This window comes from Acanthopagrus latus, chromosome 1 (assembly GCF_904848185.1).
Source record: "Acanthopagrus latus isolate v.2019 chromosome 1, fAcaLat1.1, whole genome shotgun sequence".
NCBI classification, from domain to species: domain Eukaryota; kingdom Metazoa; phylum Chordata; class Actinopteri; order Spariformes; family Sparidae; genus Acanthopagrus; species Acanthopagrus latus.
Genome location: NC_051039.1, coordinates 273,122 through 294,083, shown reverse-complemented (window position 1 = coordinate 294,083; position 20,962 = coordinate 273,122). Strand labels below are relative to the sequence as shown.

General features: G+C 47.0%; 3 protein-coding genes across 7 annotated transcripts; 1 reads left to right on the top strand and 2 right to left on the bottom strand.

The window, feature by feature from the left end:
- Positions 1–405: 405 nt before the first annotated feature.
- Positions 406–4,904, bottom strand: sde2 (SDE2 telomere maintenance homolog (S. pombe)). Of its 5 annotated transcripts, none has more exons than XM_037098599.1 (8): positions 4,741–4,904; positions 4,286–4,406; positions 4,086–4,197; positions 3,823–3,992; positions 3,413–3,545; positions 3,035–3,190; positions 2,713–2,962; positions 406–1,312 (listed from the first exon to the last, which is right to left on the bottom strand). In XM_037098599.1, exons 1-8 carry the CDS (start codon positions 4,840–4,842, stop codon positions 1,058–1,060), a joined length of 1,299 nt encoding a protein of 432 aa, XP_036954494.1. In that variant the 5' UTR covers positions 4,843–4,904; the 3' UTR covers positions 406–1,057. The 5 variants fall into 5 exon arrangements, with proteins under 5 accessions (XP_036954494.1, XP_036954504.1, XP_036954512.1 ...); XM_037098609.1 differs by having other exon boundaries at positions 406–1,309; positions 4,741–4,900; XM_037098617.1 differs by having other exon boundaries at positions 406–1,306; positions 4,741–4,900.
- Positions 4,905–5,072: 168 nt separating this feature from the next.
- Positions 5,073–6,539, top strand: mrps28 (mitochondrial ribosomal protein S28). The gene has a single exon (XM_037098644.1). The coding sequence runs from the start codon at positions 5,364–5,366 to the stop codon at positions 6,081–6,083; it is 720 nt and encodes a 239-aa protein (XP_036954539.1). The 5' UTR covers positions 5,073–5,363; the 3' UTR covers positions 6,084–6,539.
- A 152-nt stretch (positions 6,540–6,691) lies between these two features.
- LOC119019727 (calpain-1 catalytic subunit-like) lies at positions 6,692–20,871 on the bottom strand. The gene is made up of 24 exons (XM_037098548.1): positions 20,766–20,871; positions 19,571–19,823; positions 18,628–18,657; positions 17,793–18,033; positions 17,286–17,355; positions 16,070–16,188; positions 15,822–15,955; positions 14,634–14,802; positions 14,460–14,543; positions 14,283–14,368; positions 14,131–14,205; positions 13,592–13,752; positions 13,177–13,346; positions 12,318–12,329; positions 12,031–12,242; positions 11,890–11,929; positions 11,402–11,467; positions 10,665–10,722; positions 9,837–9,901; positions 9,383–9,451; positions 8,991–9,069; positions 8,788–8,901; positions 8,623–8,681; positions 6,692–7,856 (listed from the first exon to the last, which is right to left on the bottom strand). Exons 1-24 carry the CDS (start codon positions 20,770–20,772, stop codon positions 7,830–7,832), a joined length of 2,400 nt encoding a protein of 799 aa, XP_036954443.1. The 5' UTR covers positions 20,773–20,871; the 3' UTR covers positions 6,692–7,829.
- Between the last annotated feature and the right edge of the window lie 91 nt (positions 20,872–20,962).

Here is a 20,962-nt window from a genome sequence, read left to right as displayed (position 1 = left end):
TGCAGTCTCTGCTTGTTACTGGGAAATGAAGAACATCATTTGTCTCAGATGTTTAATAAGAAAGTTCAGTTAGTGCTGTATGTCACTGAGTCACTGCCGGAACATCATCAGTCACTTTAGATCTCAGTACAAAGGGTCTAAACCAGCGGTCTTAAACTGATCCAGTAAAAAGCTGCTGTGGCTGCAGGTTTTCAGTCCAACCAAGCAAGAACGCAAACGAAAACCTGCAGCCACAGCAGCTTTTTACTGGATCAGTTTGAGACCGCTGCTCTAAATAAAGTTATTTCAGATCATTCTGGGATCTCAGGCAGAACCTTCCTTTTTGGGTCAAAGGTTCTTCTAAACTTCCCTAAATATAAGTCTGATAATACCTGCAGTCCCTGAATGTTAATGAGAAACGATGAATGACTCTTTGTTTCAGACGTTTTAATTAAAACATTCATTCATTTAAGCACAAACTCAATTCACATGAAGTATTTTTAATATTTAAAATGAAGAGATTTTCTTTAACGGAACTGAGCAGAAGAAGAACCGCAGACGTTCTGAAGAAGTGACGTCCCACCGCGGTCCAGCAGAAACAGAGATGAAACATATTTTGGTCCTGATTACATTGTGTCATGACGATTATCTTGTTGAAAAGAAAAACATGTAAATATCACAAAACTTGGGTTAGATTATTTTCTGCAATCATCAGAAATCTAAAGAAAAGTTCCACAGAGGGAACTGGGCTGATGCTAACATCAGGGCTAGCTGCAAAATTACGTCAGCCATTTTTTTTAAAAATCGGGGAACACCAGAAGTGGCGGGACTCCGCCTCTCTAAAGCGCATGGAAAATCCTGCTTCCTGATTGGACAAACCAACAGATGTTAATGACCTGCAGCTCAAACTTATAACAATCTAAAGACTAATTTTCAGAAAGTCTCACATCCAGCTCACAGTCCTCCTCAGAGCGGTGAGCCGTCCTGGACAAAAGGAAAAGGTCAACATTTCAACAACCGATCTGGCTGCGATGGGAAGATGTGGGACTGCTCAGATCAGCCGTGACCTCTGACCTCTTCACTTCCTCTTAGGCTTGGCCGGTTTGGCAAGCAGCGCCGGGTCGATCTGATCTGGTGCCAGTCCTCTGATGGAGAAGAGTCGGGCAGCACGTTCTGTGAGCGTTCCCCCGCACTTCAAACCTCGAGACATCAGTTCCTCCTTCAGCACATCCAGACCCAGAGACTGGAGCTGGTCTACAGATGACACTGAGGACAGATCCAGCAGAGACCGGCCCTGCTGCTGCTGCTGCTGCTGCTGCTGCTGCTGCTGCTGAGGAGACGAACACCAGTTTAATGTTCATGTTTCATGCCCAAGAAATATTCCGATAGCTTCAGATCTCCAGCCAACACTTTATTTCCATGAACGCGTGAAGAGTCCTGACATCCGACCACAAGTCTCAAATCAGCTCCAACTATCATCATGAGCAACACACACAGCAGGTTGTAGAGCAGCTAATGGGTTAGCTAGCTAAAGTTGCCTCCTCTGACCTGAAGCTGCAGCCAGTTACAAGACAGCTACATGATAAGTGATTTACATTTGATCAAGTATTTTACCGATTATCCCATCGATAAATCTAATAAAAAATAATTTTACATTATTAAACAACAATACCAAATAATGCATGATGAAAATGACAGGCCTGTTAAACAGGCTATTGGCTGTTATTCCTGAGAAGAAACATACAGGTATTTATTCCAACTGTTCCTATCAGCAGGACTAAAGGTGTGTGTTCGTTTATGTGTGCACCTGTGCATGAGGGAGAGTGAGAGACAAGATGAGTGTGTGTGTGTGTGTGTGTGTGTGTGTGTGTGTGTGTGTGTGTCTGTTACTCTCTTGCAATTTAACACAAATCAGTTTCCACATCTTCACATGATATCTGGTCATACCAACATCAGACTACAGCCTCTACAAATATCATATGTTCTAATTAGCAATGGAAGGCTACATTAAATTAGCTAACATCAATGTTTACGTTAGCTTGTGTCGGTGGCGCTTGGTGAGCTGGTGTCAACAGCTGGATGCTATCAGTTCAGATGTTGAATGATTGCTGACGTGCTGTTGTGGTGCTCCAGTGTTGCTTCGTAAACACGCTGCACTTTGTTATCTTCTTTTTAAAGTGTGAAATGACTCCAGACTTTGGACATTCTCTGACTTTTAAGGACGGCGTCTTGGCTCTCCGCCATCACGTTAACTCAGTTCTGAACGTTGTGGTGTGTGTCCACAATAACAGTCCGTGGAAAAATGATCCCTGAGTTAAGCAGCCACATAACGCGGATGATAAGAATTAAAAGAAGCCTGGAGGCAGAGATTTTGCCTCAATCATTTTTTGTAATTGATTTATTCAAGTTACTCAAGTAGTCGTTGCAGCTCTAATGAAGACCAAATAAGAATTAAAAATCAAATTAGTTATCACGGCATACAACCAAAGATCCCAAACTAGACCAGACTAGACTAGTCTAGTGTAAACATGGCAGAGCCATCTGGGCTGAAGGAAGCAAACCAAACAGAAACAGGGTTTGGACTCTACTGAGATCTGTCGGCCTGAATACTGCAGAGAGGAGGCATCCACACGTGTGAGGACACCATCTTTGAACAGTGTCCAATTGTGTCTGACGTACTATGGGATGGACAGAGGGGAAGCTATGGCAGCACAAAGAGAACAAACTACTGACCTGCTGCTGAGATGAACAGCTGGACTCCTCTGGAGGTCTCTGATCCTCTGAGGGTCTGGTGGTCTGGTCTCTGGACTCCTCTGGAGGTCTCTGATCCTCTGAGGGTCTGGTGGTCTGGTCTCTGGACTCCTCTGGAGGTCTCTGATCCTCTGAGGGTCTGGTGGTCTGGTCTCTGGACTCCTCTGGAGGTCTCTGATCCTCTGAGGGTCTGGTGGTGTGATCAGCTGATGAGGAGCTGCAGTCAGACGAGCTGAGGAGAGATATGACAGATGAATAACTGTGACATGTCTGAATGTTTCCTGCTGTCAGAGCTCACGTCTACCTGCTGCTCTGCTCAGGCTCCGCCTCCTCTGTCTGTGTCGTCATGGTAACAGCAGCAGCGACTCCACAGCCAGAAGACGATGTGGATGGACACTCATCGTCGTCCTCATCTTCATCATCGTCTTCCTCTGAGCTCAGCAGCTGGTCGACCCCTGTCCTGTAACCATGACAACAGAAAACTAAAATCAGATTTCTGTTTGAAAAAGAAGCGACTGAGCTGATTGGTTGATGGAAACGATCAGCAGGCGGAGCTAATTCTCCAGTCATCTACTAGAAGATGACGAGATGCTCCAGGTGGAGAACATGAGCTGTGAGGAAGGTTTCAGCCTCCTCTTCCTCCTCCTCAGTGTGTTCATGTGTCAGGAGGACGGATGCTCACCAGAAACACGCTGCTGACGTCGCCGCTGCTTTCTTCTTCTTCGCGTGTGGCTGCTCACTCTGATCTGAGTTTGGTCTCTTTGTTGCAGAGACGTCAACGGCCTTCACCTGACCGCTGGAGGACGCCTGCAGACCTGAGAGACACATCACAAAGGCCGGACCGGTTACCTTCAATGTGCTTAACAATCCAACACGAGTCTGTTGATCTGTGACTACAGCAGCTCTGACAGCTCCACACATCCAACATTTGTTTAGTTTCAACTTATTTCAGCCCTGCTGACTGCCTCGAGTGGATCAGTGAAGATCAACAGATCTCTGACTGTACGTCCAGACACCACAGTCATGTGACATCACCTGCAATTAGAACTCCTCTGGAGGAACACACACACTCACACATACACACACACACACCTTTGATGACGGAGTCCTCCAGCCTCTCTGACAGGTCGTGACACTGCTGCTGGTACTCTGGATCAGTGAACTGGTGTTTGGGTTCACTCAGTTTCCTCTGCAGGCGCTCCAGACGGCGCTGCTCCTTCTCAGCCTCGCGCTCCGACTGCTTCTTCAGCCACTCCGCCATCCTAACACACCACAGAAGAAGAGTTACAGTCAGCTTCACCTGCCCTCTGAGCGAACGTGTAACGCGAGCTTCTCGCAGGAACTCCGTCTCTTACTCCTTCTCATGGTTGACGTCTCGGAGGCGTCGCCCGCTCAGATCTCTGCACGCCTCGCGGTTAGTCGTCTTCTCGATCTGAGCGCCCAGAGCTCGCAGCATGGAGCCGAACCCTGAGACACACACTCATGTTAGACACCACAGAAGAAGACAAGACAGTCAATCACAGTTTCATCGAGGTTAATTCGGTTCTGATCAGACCTCCTTTCCCCCCCCAGAGGCGCGGCTGCAGGTGATAGACAGCTCCCTGCTGCAGCGGGTCATCCACACAAGACAGTCGGCCATTTCTGATGACGTAGAAATCCTCTGGAGAAGAAACTCCCTGCGCGCGCGCACACACACACACACACACACACACACACACAGTAATCAGAGTACAGCCGCAGGTCGGACAGTAATCATAGTACAGCGGTGGGCGGCCCAGGTGAGCTGGTGCCGGATGACCCGGACGCCGCTGTGTTCTGTCGGTACAGTCTGGACCGAGCCGCTGTGTTCATGTTCATTAATGTGCTGTTGTGTTTCGTCACTGTCAGAAAAGAGCAGCGAATCGCCTTCTTGCTAACATTAGCACGGAAGCTAACTCTTGGTTTCTTAATAAAGGCATGTGGAGGCGGGTTACTGCCGGGTTCCCGCCTCTGGTCGGTGTGAACACTCACCTGCGTCTGTGTGAACCGGTTCAGCAGGTCTCCGACCACAGACTCGTCTGGAAACATCCAGGGAGAAAAGCTGAAACTCGGAGCGCTGACAAACACCTCCATGTTGTCTTCAGACGCGATTACACAGTGCGCATGCGTAGCTCTTCTTCGCTCATCCGACTGCGGCAGACGTCACGATGACAGGTGATCACTGCGCCACCTGCCGACTGCTGCGGACTCACAGGAAATACAATACAAACTGTAAGGTAAATATCAACAAGATCTCTAAAGGTCGCAGTTCAGTTTAAGGTGAAACAATTAATCACAGGTCAGATTAGCTGCAGATGATTTTTAGTCGCTTGAATCATAAAAAGTAAAGTAACTGAAGCGTCGTTAGTCACAGTGTGAACTGTGAACAGCGCGTCTCTGTCTTCTTCCACTGCTGCCAACTTAATTAATTAACATTAGAAATCTTTTACCGATGAAATACACAGTTCTTACAGACGTCAACAACCGATCGATAGCTTCATCAATCACTAATCACCTGTCATCAGTGAGGAGAGCCAACAGGTGGCGCTGTGGGCGTGTCTTCTCTACCGGAAGTTGAAGAAGGAAGTGCTCTTCGCTGTGCATTGTGGGACAACATGGCGGCCTTGTGTAAGGTTGTGTCCAGCCTGAGTTGTGGAGCTCGGTTCCGCTACAGCCGGCTCATCAGAATCTCGTTCAGCTCGGACTCCAGCTCCGAGCAGCCCCCCGCGGTCAGAACCAGCTCCGAGCAGCCCCCCGCAGTCAGAACCAGCTCCGAGCAGCCCCCCGAGCTCAGAACCAGCTCCGAGCAGCCCCCCGAGGTCAGAACCAGCTCCGAGCAGCCCCCCGAGCTCAGAACCAGCTCCGAGCAGCCCCCCGAGGTCAGAACCAGCTCCGAGCAGCCCCCCGCGGTCAGAACCAGCTCTGGCTTCGCTGCCGCCTTCGACCTGCAGTCGGAGCTCCGGCGGGAGGCGGAGAGCGCCGCGTCCGGCGGCAGCGGCTCCTCCTCCGTTCATGAGGAGACCTTCGCCTCGCTGCTCCGCCGGTCCCCGCTGATCCAGATGGGACCGGCCAAAGACAAGGTGGTGGTCGGGAGGATCTTCCATGTGGTCCAGGACGACCTGTACATCGACTTCGGCGGAAAGTTCCACTGCGTGTGCCGGCGGCCGGAGCACGGAGAGCAGCTGCAGCGGGGCAGCAGGGTCCGGCTGCGGCTGCAGGACCTGGAGCTCACCTCCCGCTTCCTCGGAGCCATCACAGACACCACGCTACTGGAGGCCCAGGCCGTCCTGCTGGGCCCGCTGGAGTCAAAGGAGGGCCGGGAGAACCAGAAGTAGGACCGAGCGGGGATGACTGTCGGACCGCTGCAGAATAGGGAGTGTGGCAGCGGAGGAGTGACCGAGGTGCTGGACTGAGTCTGTCAGTCTGGACTCTGTCAGTCTGGACTCTGACATCTGCTGACTGAAGCTGATCTGATGTTAAACTATAAACTTGTGTGAACACTTGTTCTGTGTGTTTGTCTCTGCTGGGTCATCGGATCCTGATGGTTCTGATGACTGGCTCATGTTCTCAGAACCGAACTGTAACTGTGTTCACACTCGCCGACGTGTTGTAGTTCTGTCTGAAAGCACTGAAGTATAAATAAAGTTTGTCCTCGGGGTACTGGCCCTTTAAATGTTCTCACTGACGTCACACTCGATACTTTTTTAATGTTTGGAACTATAATGAATGAAAGTGTTGATGTGACGATACAGGTGTTCTCATACAGACAGACCATTTACACCTGGGTCAATTTAATGTTCAACATCAACACCTCAAGGCTTGTGTGTGTGTGTGTGTGTGTGTGTGTGTGTGTGTGTGTGTGTGTGTGTGTGTGTGTGTGTGTGTGTGTGTGTGTGTGTGTGTCACGTGATGCAGGTGCAGAGAGACACTGAATCAAACACACTCAGCTGTTTTGTTTCCTTTAATAAGAGAAAACATGACAGATCTGCTACATCAGCGCTTGTTCGTCTGAGCTGACCCTGAACGCCTCCTCACAGGACACCCTCAGCGGTGACTCAGGCTGATTGGTGGAGGAGGACGGTGGAGGTGGTTAGTTAACAGAGGTGGTGGAGGAGGCAGCAGACAGTAGCTCAGTGTCATTAATAAATAAATCAATAGATAATAGAGGTATTGATAATGTTTGTATCTGCAGCAGGCTGAAGGCCGTCAGTGCATAAATAAAGCAGCGCGTTCGTGTCAGTACTGTGATACTGTAGTGTAGTACTGCAGTAATCATGCAGTGATGATCCAGTACTGTGTATATGCAGTACAGTGTATATGAAGTACAGTGTATATGCAGTACTGTGTATATGCAGTACTGTGTATATGCAGTACTGTGTATATGTAGTACTGTGTTTGCGAGTACGGAGGCTCACTGCGGGCAGGTTCAAGTTCAGTTTAAATGTTGTTTCATGGTCCTGCAGTCCCATCACTCGTTACATGTAAACAACACAACAGGACAGAGAAGAAGTTGTAAACAGAGAAGCAGAAATAAACAGGAACATTAGATGAGCTTTAATGAAAAACTACACACTTTGTGGAGCAACTTTGAGTTAATGCTAATGAAAGCACTTCCTGTGGCTAGTTTTCACATTAAAGCTCAGTAATGTCTGTCACGTTGTTAATTAAGTGTGACTCTTCAAAGCTTTGAATGCTGAATTAAATGAAGACACGCATTTCTACTTAATAAGATGTGGTGCTTTGTGTGTCGGTCAGCTGCAGCATCCTGAGTCTGAACATATGTAATGTGCCAATAAAACGTCCTTGTGTTTAAATATCTGACCTCTGTGCAGCTATGAACACAAACAGATGAAGAGACTACAACTCCCATCACCCTCTCTGGTAATCAGTGAAATAACGGTTCAGCATAGAGTCTGAAGTATGTGAACGTGTTCTGTTCTGGCAGCAGTGAGACTCCGTAGTCATGTTGGAAGACTGAGTACTACAGCGACTACAGCAGTACAGTACTGGGGTACCACACAGTACTGTAGTACTGCAGGTCGCTCTTCCTGTTGGAGCCACTTTGAAGTTCAGAGTCTTCTTCAGCCACACATGGTCACATACAGCCACTGAGGAGGAGGAAGAAGAACACACAGGGTTTATTTTAAGTGCCAATATGTGAAGTATTTGTACTTCACTCAGGGTATAACTGATACATGAAGTATAATATCATCACTGAGTTTTTTTTTTACTAAACTAAGCACCTGTACTCCACTTGAGTATTTCCATTTTCTGTTACTTTATACTTCCACTCCAATACATTGATGAGATGACTTTAGTTACATTTTTAAATGAATAGATTTTATCATCAGTCAGATACAAACAGTGACTGTGATGATCAGCTGACTCACAAGACTATAAAGTACTCAATTACTTTCAGTAATCAGACTTCATCATTCAGCTCATGAACTCCATTCAGATGGTCTCAGTGTCACACAGGTAAGTGTCACCCTGTGACTACTGCAGCCTGCAGACGTTATTCAGGGCTTAAACACACACTGAGACAAAAGACTCTGAATCTCATTAAGAACTCAGCCAATCAGGACGCAGCTCCCTGACATATATCGAAATACTAAAAACAATAAGCTGTGTTTTTAAATCAGAGAGCGTCTTCACAGGGTGGCCATTTTCCTTTGACGTCTCCCCTGGAAGATCAAAGGCTGTTTGGTGAACCTGATGACATCAGAACCTGATGACATCAGAACCTGCTCATGTCAGAACGATATCTGAGCTTCTGGTTCTGAGGCGTCAGAGGAAAATGGCAGATGTTTCTGTTCCCGACAAACTAACGTCTGGTTTAACTGATTGACGTGAAGTTGGTTTCGTGTTTGGTACCTCGATGATGTTCATCTCTGCACTTCCTGTCCCGTCTCGGTCCAGCTCCTGGAAGGTCTCTGACAGAAACCAGACGAGAAACATTTTAAACATTGTTCATGAAAGCTTCGTGGCTCCTTCACTAACAGAGCTCCGGTCAGTTTGGGTCGGGTCAGGGTTACGTACTGAACATGGCCTCCAGTTTGACCAGACAGCAGGTGAAGTTGTCGAAGTCGATGATCTCACTGTCGGCGTATCGAGCGACCAGCATCTGATACAACTTGTTGTTGAGTTTGAACCCTGAGGACGGCACACATCACAGGTCAGGTTATTACCACTGATCACTGATCAATAACAAACGCTGCCACATCAACATTAATAAGACTTACCGCCATTTTCCAACGCCAGGCGCAACTCGTACGAGCTCATACATCCGGATTTATCCAGATCAAACTCTCTGAAGATCCCCTGCAGAGGTCAACAATGGGTAATCAATACTCTGATCAACTCAAGTCTCAACACACACTGAACATGGAAACACACCTGGATGATGTCACCACAGAACAGCTTCCTGTTCTGAACAGGGTTAGGGTTAGAGAAGGAACCAGTGTTCATCATGTTTGTTTTAACTCACCAGCTCTTAAATCAGAACTTTTGTTAATGGAGTTCAGTGAACAGACCCAACATGTCAGTGACATCACAGTGAAGCAGCTGGACATCAGATCCATTCTGCCTGGTGCCGCTTTGAACTCATCAGATTGACACCTGACCCAGAACTCACCAGCCACTTCCTGATCTTGTTCCAGAGGATCTGAAACTCTACCAGTCCGAGTCGAGCGGTACCGTCTTTCTGAGCCCCGGTCAAGGTTGACCCGTTTTCAACGAGTGAAGAAGAAGTGAAGGGGTCCGAACAGCAGAACAAACAGAACTCAACTGTGTATTCTGGCAGCAGTCATCATGTCGCTTCTCCTGACAAGGTTACATGGCTAAAATGAACCCAGAGCTGCTGGATCCAGAACAGCACAATGATTTACTCCAGCTGGTTCTCCTGTTGAATCCTGAACTCTGAGCAGGACTCAGCGTCTGGACCTCAGGTCAGCTTTATTATTCAATCTCAAATCACCTGATCTGTGATCTGTTAGGGCCTACTCTTTCACAAAGACTTCCTATTTAACTAGAATAAACAGAACCCACAGAACCAGCAGAACCTGCAGACAGCAGCAGAGTGAGGATACATCCATGAGGCTGACCATGGCTCTGCAGGACTCCAGACTGAAGCCGTCAGTCTGCAGGTCTCTGTCTGTAAACAACCACAGAAGAAGTCATGTTTCGCTGAGATGGTCCATTTTAGTGATGTACTGATTCTCGTCATGTAAGTAAGTAAAACTTTATTTATATAGCACCTTTTTGACACAGATCCAAAGTGCTTTCCAAACAACAAATACATAAGCATAACAATACACAAAAACGCAAACAAGGAGCGCAAGAAGGACAAACAGGAAGATAATACAAAAGGGAGGGATAAATAAAAGAGGCACAACAGATGCAAAAACAAACAATGACTGCCTGTAGAAGTGGGTTTGAGCAGCCGCTTAAACCTGTCCACAGATTCAGTGAATCTCAGTGAATGGGGAAGACTATTCCACAATGTTGGGGCTAAAACAGCAAAGGCACAGTCACTTTTAGTTTTATACACTGAGCGTGGAACGGATAAAAGGCCGAGATTTGAGGAGCTGAGTGGCCGAGGAGTGTAATGAGGAACAAGGAGATGTGAAATGTAACTGGGGGCAAGGTCATGAAGTGCCTTATTTGTAATCAGTAAGATCTTATAATTGATTCTAAATTTCACAGGAAGCCAGTGAAGGGATGCAAGAGCAGGAGTAAAATGGGACCAATGACTGCTTCTGGTTAAAAATGTAGCGGCTGCATTTTGGACTAACTGTAATCATCAGCCTGACTGAGGCACATGTAGAGGGAGTTACAGTAATCGAGAGGGGAGAAATGTGGACCAGAACTTTCTGCTCCTAGGATTTAAACAAAATGGTTTCAAAGTGAAGACGTACGTTTGGACACCACTCGGTTGAGGATGGTCCTGAGCTCCCGTACTGAGATCTCCATGTCCTGATGAGAGACCACAGTTAGCATCACACCCCACAGTTAGCCTGGATGCTAACATATGTTCATAAACACAGACAGACTTTCTGTCACAGCTGTTTGCATGTTGCAGAGAAAACATAAGTTATGGGATGTTTCTGAGTTAATGTGCAGTTTTAAACCCGGTTGCCTGGAAACATGTTGGCAGTTGATCATTTCTGCACTGAAATGTGTCATATCACATGAATATGAAGTGAAGGTCACGTCAGCAGGTGGAGGAGGTGGTGCCGGACCACCAGAGACACATCAGGGAGGCCTGAAACCACTTGATGGTTATAATGACACATATTCCTGGAGACAAGCCAGGATCTCTACCTCACCCTGACCAAGCTGACCCCGATCCCGATCCCAACCCTGACCCCGACCCTGACCCTGACCCTTTTGTCTTTTTGAGGTGTCCCCTTATGATTTCAGTTTCCAAATAAAAGAGTAGTAAAGTTAGACCTGAGCGCGTGAGGTATTGGGCCTCTTAGAGCCCCCATACACCTACATCCCCATTACCTGACTCCACCCTGACCCTGATCCTGAACCAACGCCGACCCTGACCGAGCAGAAAAAGTGATGTCACAACGTGAATCTGAAGGTGAAGTTTTACCACGTCTGTGTTTTATATGAAAACAAATTCTGCCGATGGGGCTGAACTCACGTCTCCTGACAGCTGAGCGAACATGGACCTGAAGGATTCGTCTATGTCGTTCTCTGTGACTTCCTCCTGCAGAGAAGAACAGGAAGCTCCTGAGGTCAAAGGTCATCTCAACACAAAGTCAGGAAACAATACATTCAGATTAGAACCTGCTCATTCACTTCCTTTTCTTTGTTGGCTGTTTTTTTAGAAGTAGTAATCATACTGTCGACACTTTAAATTCATCTTTCAGAGTTTGTTTAAGATTATTAAAAAAGATGAATGAGTCTGGACTAAAATGATGAGGCGTCAGATGAAGCAGTGAGAGCTGAAATCATCCTGTAGACAGCAGAGAGACAATAATCTGAAGATTATCTGAAGAAAATCTGAAGATAATCTGCTTATTTATTCAACACATTTCTGTAATCTGGGAAATGTTTAATGTTTCCGCACATTTTCTTCTCTTCACGGAGAAAGTGGAACATTTTACTTCAGAATGTGAGACTTTTCACCTCTTCATCAAAGTTTGCCACGACGTCATCGTCCATCTCGCTGCAGAGGAAACAGTTTCACACAGTTTAGAAGACTGATTTATAAGACTGGTTCAGACTGGATCAATAAACTGAAGACATCTCTGGTGCTATCAGACTCACTCGGTCTCCGACTGTTTCTCGGTAAACACCCTTAGGACGAAGTCGGCCTCCTTGGCGGGTTCAAAGGTCGACGGGACGATCAGGTACTCGCCGGGCGGGAGGCGGAGCCTGGCGCTCACCTCTCGCAGGTTGATGAAGGTCTCTGAGCGAGCGCAGGATGAGTGACGCAGGAAGAAATCCTTCTTCATATGGACACTGTGACAGCCTCGGTACTGCAGGACACACAGACATGTCACAGACAGACAGACAGACAGACAGACAGGTCACAGACAGACAGATAGACTCACCTCTTCAGGAATCTGAAAGAAGAAACAGAAGAAAAATATTAGGCAGGGTCTAGTAAGCAGGTTTTAGATAGCAGGGTTGAATTAGCAGGGTTGAGTTAGCATGGTTTGGTTAGCAGGGTTGAGTTAGCATGGTTTGGTTAGCAGGGTTTAGTTAGCAGGGTTGAGTTAGCATGGTTTGGTTAGCAGGGTTGAGTTAGCATGGTTTGGTTAGCAGGGTTTAGTTAGCAGGGTTGAGTTAGCATGGTTTGGTTAGCAGGGTTGAGTTAGCATGGTTTGGTTAGCAGGGTTTAGTTAGCAGGGTTGAATTAGCAGGGTTTGGTTAGCAGGGTTTAGTTAGCAGGGTTTAGTTAGCAGGGTTTGGTTAGCACGGTTGAATTAGCAGGGTTGAGTTAGCATGGTTTGGTTAGCAGGGTTGAGTTAGCATGGTTTGGTTAGCAGGGTTTAGTTAGCAGGGTTTGGTTAGCAGGGTTGAGTTAGCAGGGTTCAGGTAGCAGGATTAAGTTGGCTGGGTTCAGTTAAACATGTACATGGACACAACGGTCCTGGTACCCCAATCTACCCTGCTGTGCCCCCAGTGCTCCTGGGGGGACAATTGTAGGCTTTCTATAAATCCACAAAACACATGTAGACTGGATGAACAAACAACCATGGCCCCCCAGAAAATTCCTGAGGGTGACGATCTGGTACACTGTTCTAGGACCAGAACAAACCGCATTGTTCCTCCTGAATCTGAGGGTCATTTGTCAGTCAGAACCTTGTTTCCTGAACTCTGGAATAACCCTAAACAAGCTAAAGCAACACAAAGTGTCACACATGTACTGTTATTACTGCAGTGTCACAGGGTGCTTTGACCTCTGACCTCATAGATGGCGAAGCCGATGGTGTGCACGTCCTGGCCATGACGGCGGTAGCGGCGGCGATCTTTCTGCATCAGAGCCACCAGGAAGCTGCAGGCCGCCTCATCGTCCTCGGGGTCGTCATCCTCCTCCAGCAGGCAGATTTTATACTGAGGGTTGATCCAGAATGTGTCTGCAGGGATGAGGCATCATGGGAAATGTAGTTGCACATCGAGACAAAAACAAACATTTGAAACTCTAGTTTGATCAATTTGTTCTGCACTTTCATTTCGGTCTACAAACTGAACTGGACCTGACAGCCTCTGTGTTAAACTTTTAGAGATCTCATCCGGGAGCCAATATGTCAGCTGCTGTTGATTCTTCCTATTCATCAATAATGTAGTTCTAAATGTTGGTGGTTCATTAATAAACGCTCACTGGGATGGTTCCTGCATCCTCCAGCGGTACTTCCTCTCCTCCAGCCACCCTCGAACATCGTAGTGTTCCAGAAACTGGTGGAGTCCTCACTGAGAGCGTCCGGGGTCAGATTACAGATCTCCAACCTGGAGAACTGACGAAGGAACTCCTGGAAAGACATCCTGACACACAGACAGGCAGGTCAGAGGTCAGCGTCATTCCTGCTTTGAGGCCTCACTAATGTAGAAGGATGCTGCAGAAGGCTGCCACTTGCAGTGTGTGGAGGGTCGGGTGGAGCTGCTCAGAGCCTCCAGTTCTGGAGGAGAGAGTGGGTGCAGAACCAGACCTCTCTGCTCTGATCCGTTAACCGATGGGAGGAGAGCTCTTTACTTTTAAACTTGTGAATTTCTCTGATTTGAACTTTGAAACATTCATCATGTTAGTACACATCTAAACAACATGTAGAACAAAAGTCTGGTTGTTTTCAGACATGTTGATGCAGATGTGTTGCATGTTTTATCTTGAAGTTACTGACATGTACCTGTAGAGCAGACACCTACCAGAACTCTCCGTCCTCCATCTTGCAGAGCAGCTCGTCTTTCTCTGCAGAGTCAATGGAGCTCCACTCTGAGGAACTGACACACCAACACTGATTACTCACACATTCACTTCCTCCTGTTGACATGCAGCCTGTTTGTTTTAAAGCACTGACTTGTCACTCCAGGCACCAGTCCACTCCACCTGACCCCAGGGGTTCCTGATGCGGATCAGACTCTCCTGTCGACCGCGGTACTCCACCTGCACAGAAACCACATACATCCAAAACCTGGCACAAGGACCTGATCCTGCTGCAGATGGTTTCCTGTGGTCAGGTGACAGCTGAGCTCACCTTTCTGAGTGCAGTCACAGAGTAGGCGTGGCCTTTAACCAACTTCTTGAAAGTCACCGCCTCCATGTCAAAGGCACTGGTGATCTGAGGACGAATAAAAACAAACAAACTGACGAGATGAACTCTTTAAATCCCTGCTAAACGTGTGTGTGTGTGTATCTGTGTGTGACTGACGTCTATCGAGCAGCCCAGGAGTGATCCTCTCTCCAGAGCTTTGCCGATGATACGATAAAGATCTCTGGGAGCTTTCTTCAGTTCGTACATTTCAGACACACCGCCTGTAAAGTCCTCAAAACCCTCAGTGGTGCTGCCACCGGACAATGCCTCGTACGAGCCGTTCAGCCTGAAAACACACAGAGGACACACAGGGAACACACAGGGAACATACAGGGAACACAGTGGAAACACAGTGGGAACAGAGTGGAAACACAGTGGGAAAACAGTGGGAACACAGTGGGAACACAGTGGAAACACAGTGGGAACACAGTGGAAACAGTGGGAAAACAGTGGGAACACAGTGGGAACACAGTGGAAACAGTGGGAACACAGTGGAAACACAGTGGGAACACAGTGGAAACAGTGGGAAAACAGTGGGAACACAGTGGGAACACAGTGGAAACAGTGGGAACACAGTGGGAACACAGTGGAAACACAGTGGGAACACAGTGGAAACAGTGGGAAAACAGTGGGAACACAGTGGGAACACAGTGGAAACAGTGGGAAAACAGTGGGAACACAGTGGGAGTACAGTGGGAACACACAGGGAACACAGTGGGAACACACAGGGAACACAGTGGAAACACAGTGGGAACAGAGTGGAAACACAGTGGGAAAACAGTGGGGAAACAGTGGGAACACAGTGGGAATACAGTGGGAACACACAGGGAACACAGTGGGAACACACAGGGAACACAGTGGGAACACAGTGGAAACAGTGGGAAAACAGTGGGAACACAGTGGGAACACAGTGGGAAAACAGTGGGAACACAGTGGGAACACAGTGGGAAAACAGTGGGAAAACAGTGGGAAAACAGTGGGAACACAGTGGGAAAACAGTGGGAACACAGTGGGAATACAGTGGGAACACACAGGGAACACAGTGGAAACACAGTGGGAACAGAGTGGAAACACAGTGGGAAAACAGTGGGGAAACAGTGGGAACACAGTGGGAATACAGTGGGAACACAGTGGGAACACACAGGGAACACAGTGGGAACACACAGGGAACACCGTGGGAACACAGAGAACTCTTGAATTAAGCACAATTTCAGCTGAATATGGTTCAGAGCAGATTTCTTTCTGTCCAAACACTGTACTGTGTTTTCAATGATGGGTTCCTCAGCAGGTGCTGGAGGATCTTACTTGGCGTAGGCTTTCTCCAGCAGAGCGCTCCAGAACTCGCTGCCTTCAGCTGAGTGGACGAACAGCAGCTCTCCATCTTTGACCGGCAGACGGTCGTCGATCACCACGTCAACCCACTCACCAAACTGCCAGAACTACAGACAGACAAGCAAGTAAAGAACGACTCCTTAGTGCCATCTAGTGACAGAAACACAAATTCCAAGTTCCACTTGAAGGCATCATGAACAGGTGAGTGGGCGTGGTTTCACCTGGAAATGGAAGATGCCAGCATATTGGCGGTTAAAGGTCTGGCCGTGAGGAACGACGCGATGCAGCAGCCGCTCATTCAGAGTCAGAGAGCCAATCGCAGCAAGCAGCCAGCAGTCACCTGGAAACACACACAGGTAACACACAGACGTGACCCACCTGCACACAGGTAACAAACAGACACCAACTCACCTGCACATAGGTAACACACAGACGTGACTCACCTGCACACAGGTAACGCACAGACATGACTCACCTGCACACAGGTGACACACAGACACCAACTCTCTCTAAATATTTAGTTTTTACACTCTTTCAGACAGTCAAACAGTTGATCATGTACTCACAATAGAACACATGGTGGAACCCTTCATGCTAATTACAGAACATAGATACAGAAATTGATCATTGTCATGTTGTTTTTCCCATTTTGTGAAGAAGAAGAAGAAGAAGAAGAAGAAGAAGAAGAAGAAGAAAAAGAAGAAGAAGATGATCTTGTGTCTCCTCCTCAATAATGAATAAATCAAATAAATTAATCTTAAACTGACAGTTTTCTTGTGATTGAGAGCAAAACGTGTTGTTATTTCCAGATCAACAGCAGGAAGCACCATCGGTGACATCAGAGCTGACATCATGAGCTGATGATGATCTTGGCTGTGATTGGAGGAACATGTTTACAGGAAACAGCAGCTTGCTAAAGTGTAGACTGACTCCAGGACCCTGAACACTCTGATGGTCTGCTGGGACACGCTAATGCTATGCTAAACGCTAACATCAACAACAACAACATTAGCTGCTTTCACATTAGACTTGTAATGTTCCTGACTAATGGTGTTCCTATTCATCAGAGGTCCATTCAGTGATCAATAAATGAATCAATACAAGGTCAGAGCTGATGACTGCTGCCTTCAGGTGCTGCTTGTAATGTCTGGATAGCGTTTACATCCGGCCAGAAGTCTGTGGACGGCCCAAAGGCTCCTCTGTTGTTATCTCATTACTTTTTAATGGACAATTTTTCAACATGAAGATCTCATCGCTGCTTCGAAACCTGGTGATGAAAAGTACTTCATACTTTCAGATGATATGAAGCAGGATTATGTGATCCATTACATTTCGGTAGTAGCTCGGCCCACTTCCTGTTTCTGATCCTGGATCAACACGCAGCTGAAAAACCCACTGCAATCATTTAAATCCACGTTACCGGCTGACGGAACTCACCCAGCGCTCCCTGACAGATGTCTGTCCTGGTGGCTCCGCCCACGATGAACTGAGGATTCTCTGTCAGCTCCTGCAACAGCCAGTCAGAGACAGCCATCTGTTCTACATCACATTACAGGACGCAGCATGAAGTGAGTTCATGGAGCTGCAGCAGAGATAAACAGCTGACTGAGGACATAGAGACGTCTGTGTGTCTCCACAGAGCAGCTCACTGTTCCATTACACAACAGACCTGAACCCACAAGACCTGAACCCACAAGACCTGAACCCACAAGACCTGAACCCACAGACCTGAACCCACAGACCTGAACCCACAAGACCTGAACCCACAGACCTGAACCCACAGACCTGAACCCACAAGACCTGAACCCACAGACCTGAACCCACAAGACCTGAACCCACAAGACCTGAACCCACAAGACCCAGGCTGACAGCAGAAGGGACCCATCCACCTGTTAGCTTAGCCTCAGCCTGTTCGCATGGTATCACCACCTGGGACCTTCTTACCGTTGGTCTCTTCCACTCCACCCCTCTGGTTTTGGCGGTGAACGGTCCCAGCTCCTTGAAGCCCAGTGAAGCAGGTTCTGCAGGGAACATTGGGTCCTCAAACAAGGAGTCATTCTGCAGACACTCCTCCTTCAGGGCCTGGAAGTCCTGGTTCTGGTAGCGTACAGCCTGCTGGACTGAGCCCAGACCTCCAGCCTTCTGCCGTTCCTTCTGGATCCACCCGGATACGCCTCCACTCATCCTGATCCAAAACAAACCAGAATAAAACCAGCAGGGTCCAAAGTTTAGAGTCACAGAAGCTGTATGGATAATAACACCTGTCTGTCTGTCTGTCTGTGTTTAAAGTTGCTCCCTCTAATGTTTGTAATATATAATATAAAATATTTGGATTCTGTATCTGTATCTGTTAAACTTTCCTGCTCTTTCTCACACCGCTTGTTTTTCACTGCAAATGTTTAAAGTGACAACAAAGAATATTATATTCTGCTTCAGCTCCACCCAAACTCCGCCTCTCTGCCCATCTCTGATTAGCCGGTACGACCCACTGTGAGCTCCATGTCTCTGCAGAAACATGTCAGCGACGGACCGATCTCACCTGGACCCTGAACAGCACCATCTGACCTCCATCCTGTCTGACCTCCATCCTGTCTCACCTCCACCCTGTCTCATCTCAGGACCATTCCTGTCTGAACACCTGCAGCAGAACGGGCTGAAGCTCAGATGAGGTGAAGTCAGAGCTCCAGAACCACGGTTGGTGCCAGGGAGACAAGCAGACAAGTCCAGGTGATCAGATTATAGATTATAGATCAGATTACAGACATGCAGATGTTCATACCTGATCTCTGTCCAATGGGCTTGCTGGAAGCTGACAGGAAACAGAAGTCTGGTTAATTCATCCAATCAGAACGACAGGAACACATCACTGAGCCAGTCCAGACCCAGAATCAATCAGACTGATCAGTATCAGAACTATAAGAACCAGTTCTACAGGACATGAATATGATAACTATGGACTGAGGCAGTGACGTGCCGATCAGTGAGTATTGATCGTGTGCAGCCCGACACTGTGGCGGTCCAGGCGCTTCACTGACGGCAGGCCAGCTGACTCAGCAAAATACCAGACTGGTGCCAGACCGGAACCAGTCTAATCCCGGTCCACTCCACAACAAGCAGAACAGCAGCCAGACATTCTACCACCATCCTGACATCATCATCACTACATCTGATCAATACATCTGGTCTCATCAATGCATCTGACAGGTTTTATTGTTTTCATATAAAAACTTAGTGAAAGTAAATAATGAGTGAATTTATTAGTTATGAGTTTATTTAGTTACTGATCATCATCATTCTGATTATTCTTATTGAACATCATCATCCTGATTATTGTTATTGATCATCATCGTCCTGATTATTCTTATTGAACATCATCATCCTGATTATTGTTATTGATCATCATCGTCCTGATTATTCTTATTGATCATAAACAGAACATGAGTCTCAGCTGGTTTCTGTCAAAAAAATTTATGATATTTAATATTTTAGTAAATATTTGTCTTGTTTACATCAGAGACACAAACAAACATTTATTATGAATAAACCACCAACCATCTACTGATGATGATGATGAGTGTGACGCTGCAGGAGGACTGCTCTGATTGGCTCATAACACTTTCCGTTCATTAAGCTTAAACTGCAGATTGTGGTGAACACACACACCACACACGCTAACACACACACAACAACACACACTATCACTAATAAACACACACACTCACCTCCGTGTCGCTCCTCGTGTCTCAGTCGGGATGCTGTCAGTACTGAGGAGTAGTACCGGTACTGGTTCTGTGCGCAGTACTGGATGCTGTTGTGGGTGCTGTGTTGCAGTGTGAGCCCCGCCCGGTGAGAGGGGCGGGGCCATATTATCATCACAACATGGAGGCGTTAAAGAGACAGAACACTGGAGCCAATAAATCTGCAGTTCTGTGAAAGGAGAGCTGGTTCTGGTCCAGTTCTGTGAGCAGCTCCACACTGTTTAAGACAGAAGACGACGTCACTAACGAAACTGTCGACTGTGACGTCACTAACGTCTTTATAATAAAGTGTTTTCACTGTCTATATGTGTGACTCATGATGCAGTTCAAACAGGATCAATACCCTATAGTGAGAGGTACCGGAAGGGGCGGGGCTTCGGCTCTAAACGTGTGGAGCTGTTGACAGAACATGAGGAGCAGCTCTGACTCCTGGTACAGATGTTTCATCTGTGACGTCATCACGATATGATGTCAGGGGGCGGGGGCAGTGGGGGAAACCCTACTGCGCATAAAGCCTGCGGTACTAGCCCCGCCCACCAGCTCCCACTCCTCACAGATTTTTAAATCTTTTTCTTGACTTGATTTTGAATTGATTTCTGGGTCTCTATAAATATACTGTTGATTATGTTGCTGTTAGCAACTTTATATTTTGACAAGGCTGGCTAGCATCTGTTGTAAGCCTTGTGCTAAGCTAGGCTAATCAAGTCCAGCCCTGCTGGAAAAACCAGCATAGACAGCTGCTGTTTCTTCCAGCAGGGAGATGAAGACCATCTCTGCCAGACAGACTGAATCCATCTGAAACCTGTAAAATGTTCCTCTGCTGGACTCTTCCTGTGGCTCATATTGCTTTTTGTTGCTTGGTAGCGAGCTAGATAACATTTCCTGGCAATCACATATTTAGCTTGTTAGCACTCAACATCTGTGGTTTGGTGTTAATAAAATAATTTTGAGCAGCTCTAAAACTGACTTCAGCTATTGTTATAATGTTGTTTATATTGTTTACATTGTTCATATGGTTATTTAAAATAGCACAATTCAATGTTGAGTGATGAACGAGATAAAAAAAATCTTTCTCTCCATCTTTTGGTTATTTGTTTTCACGTAGCTAGCAGTTCCCCTCTGCTTTGTGCTAAGCTAGGCTAAACAAGTATAAACCCACCTGACATCGCTCATTAGTTTGTGGACTAATGTTCATCTTTGTTTTTTGGAACCAGTAGTGACCATATTTTGGTGAAAGGCTGGAGCTGGGAGGACATGTTGCCATGGTAACAACTTGTCAATCACTAGGTGGCCCTGCCCAAAGGATCCCCGGCTGTATGATATACCAAATCAAGTTTTCATAATCTTACCTACTGA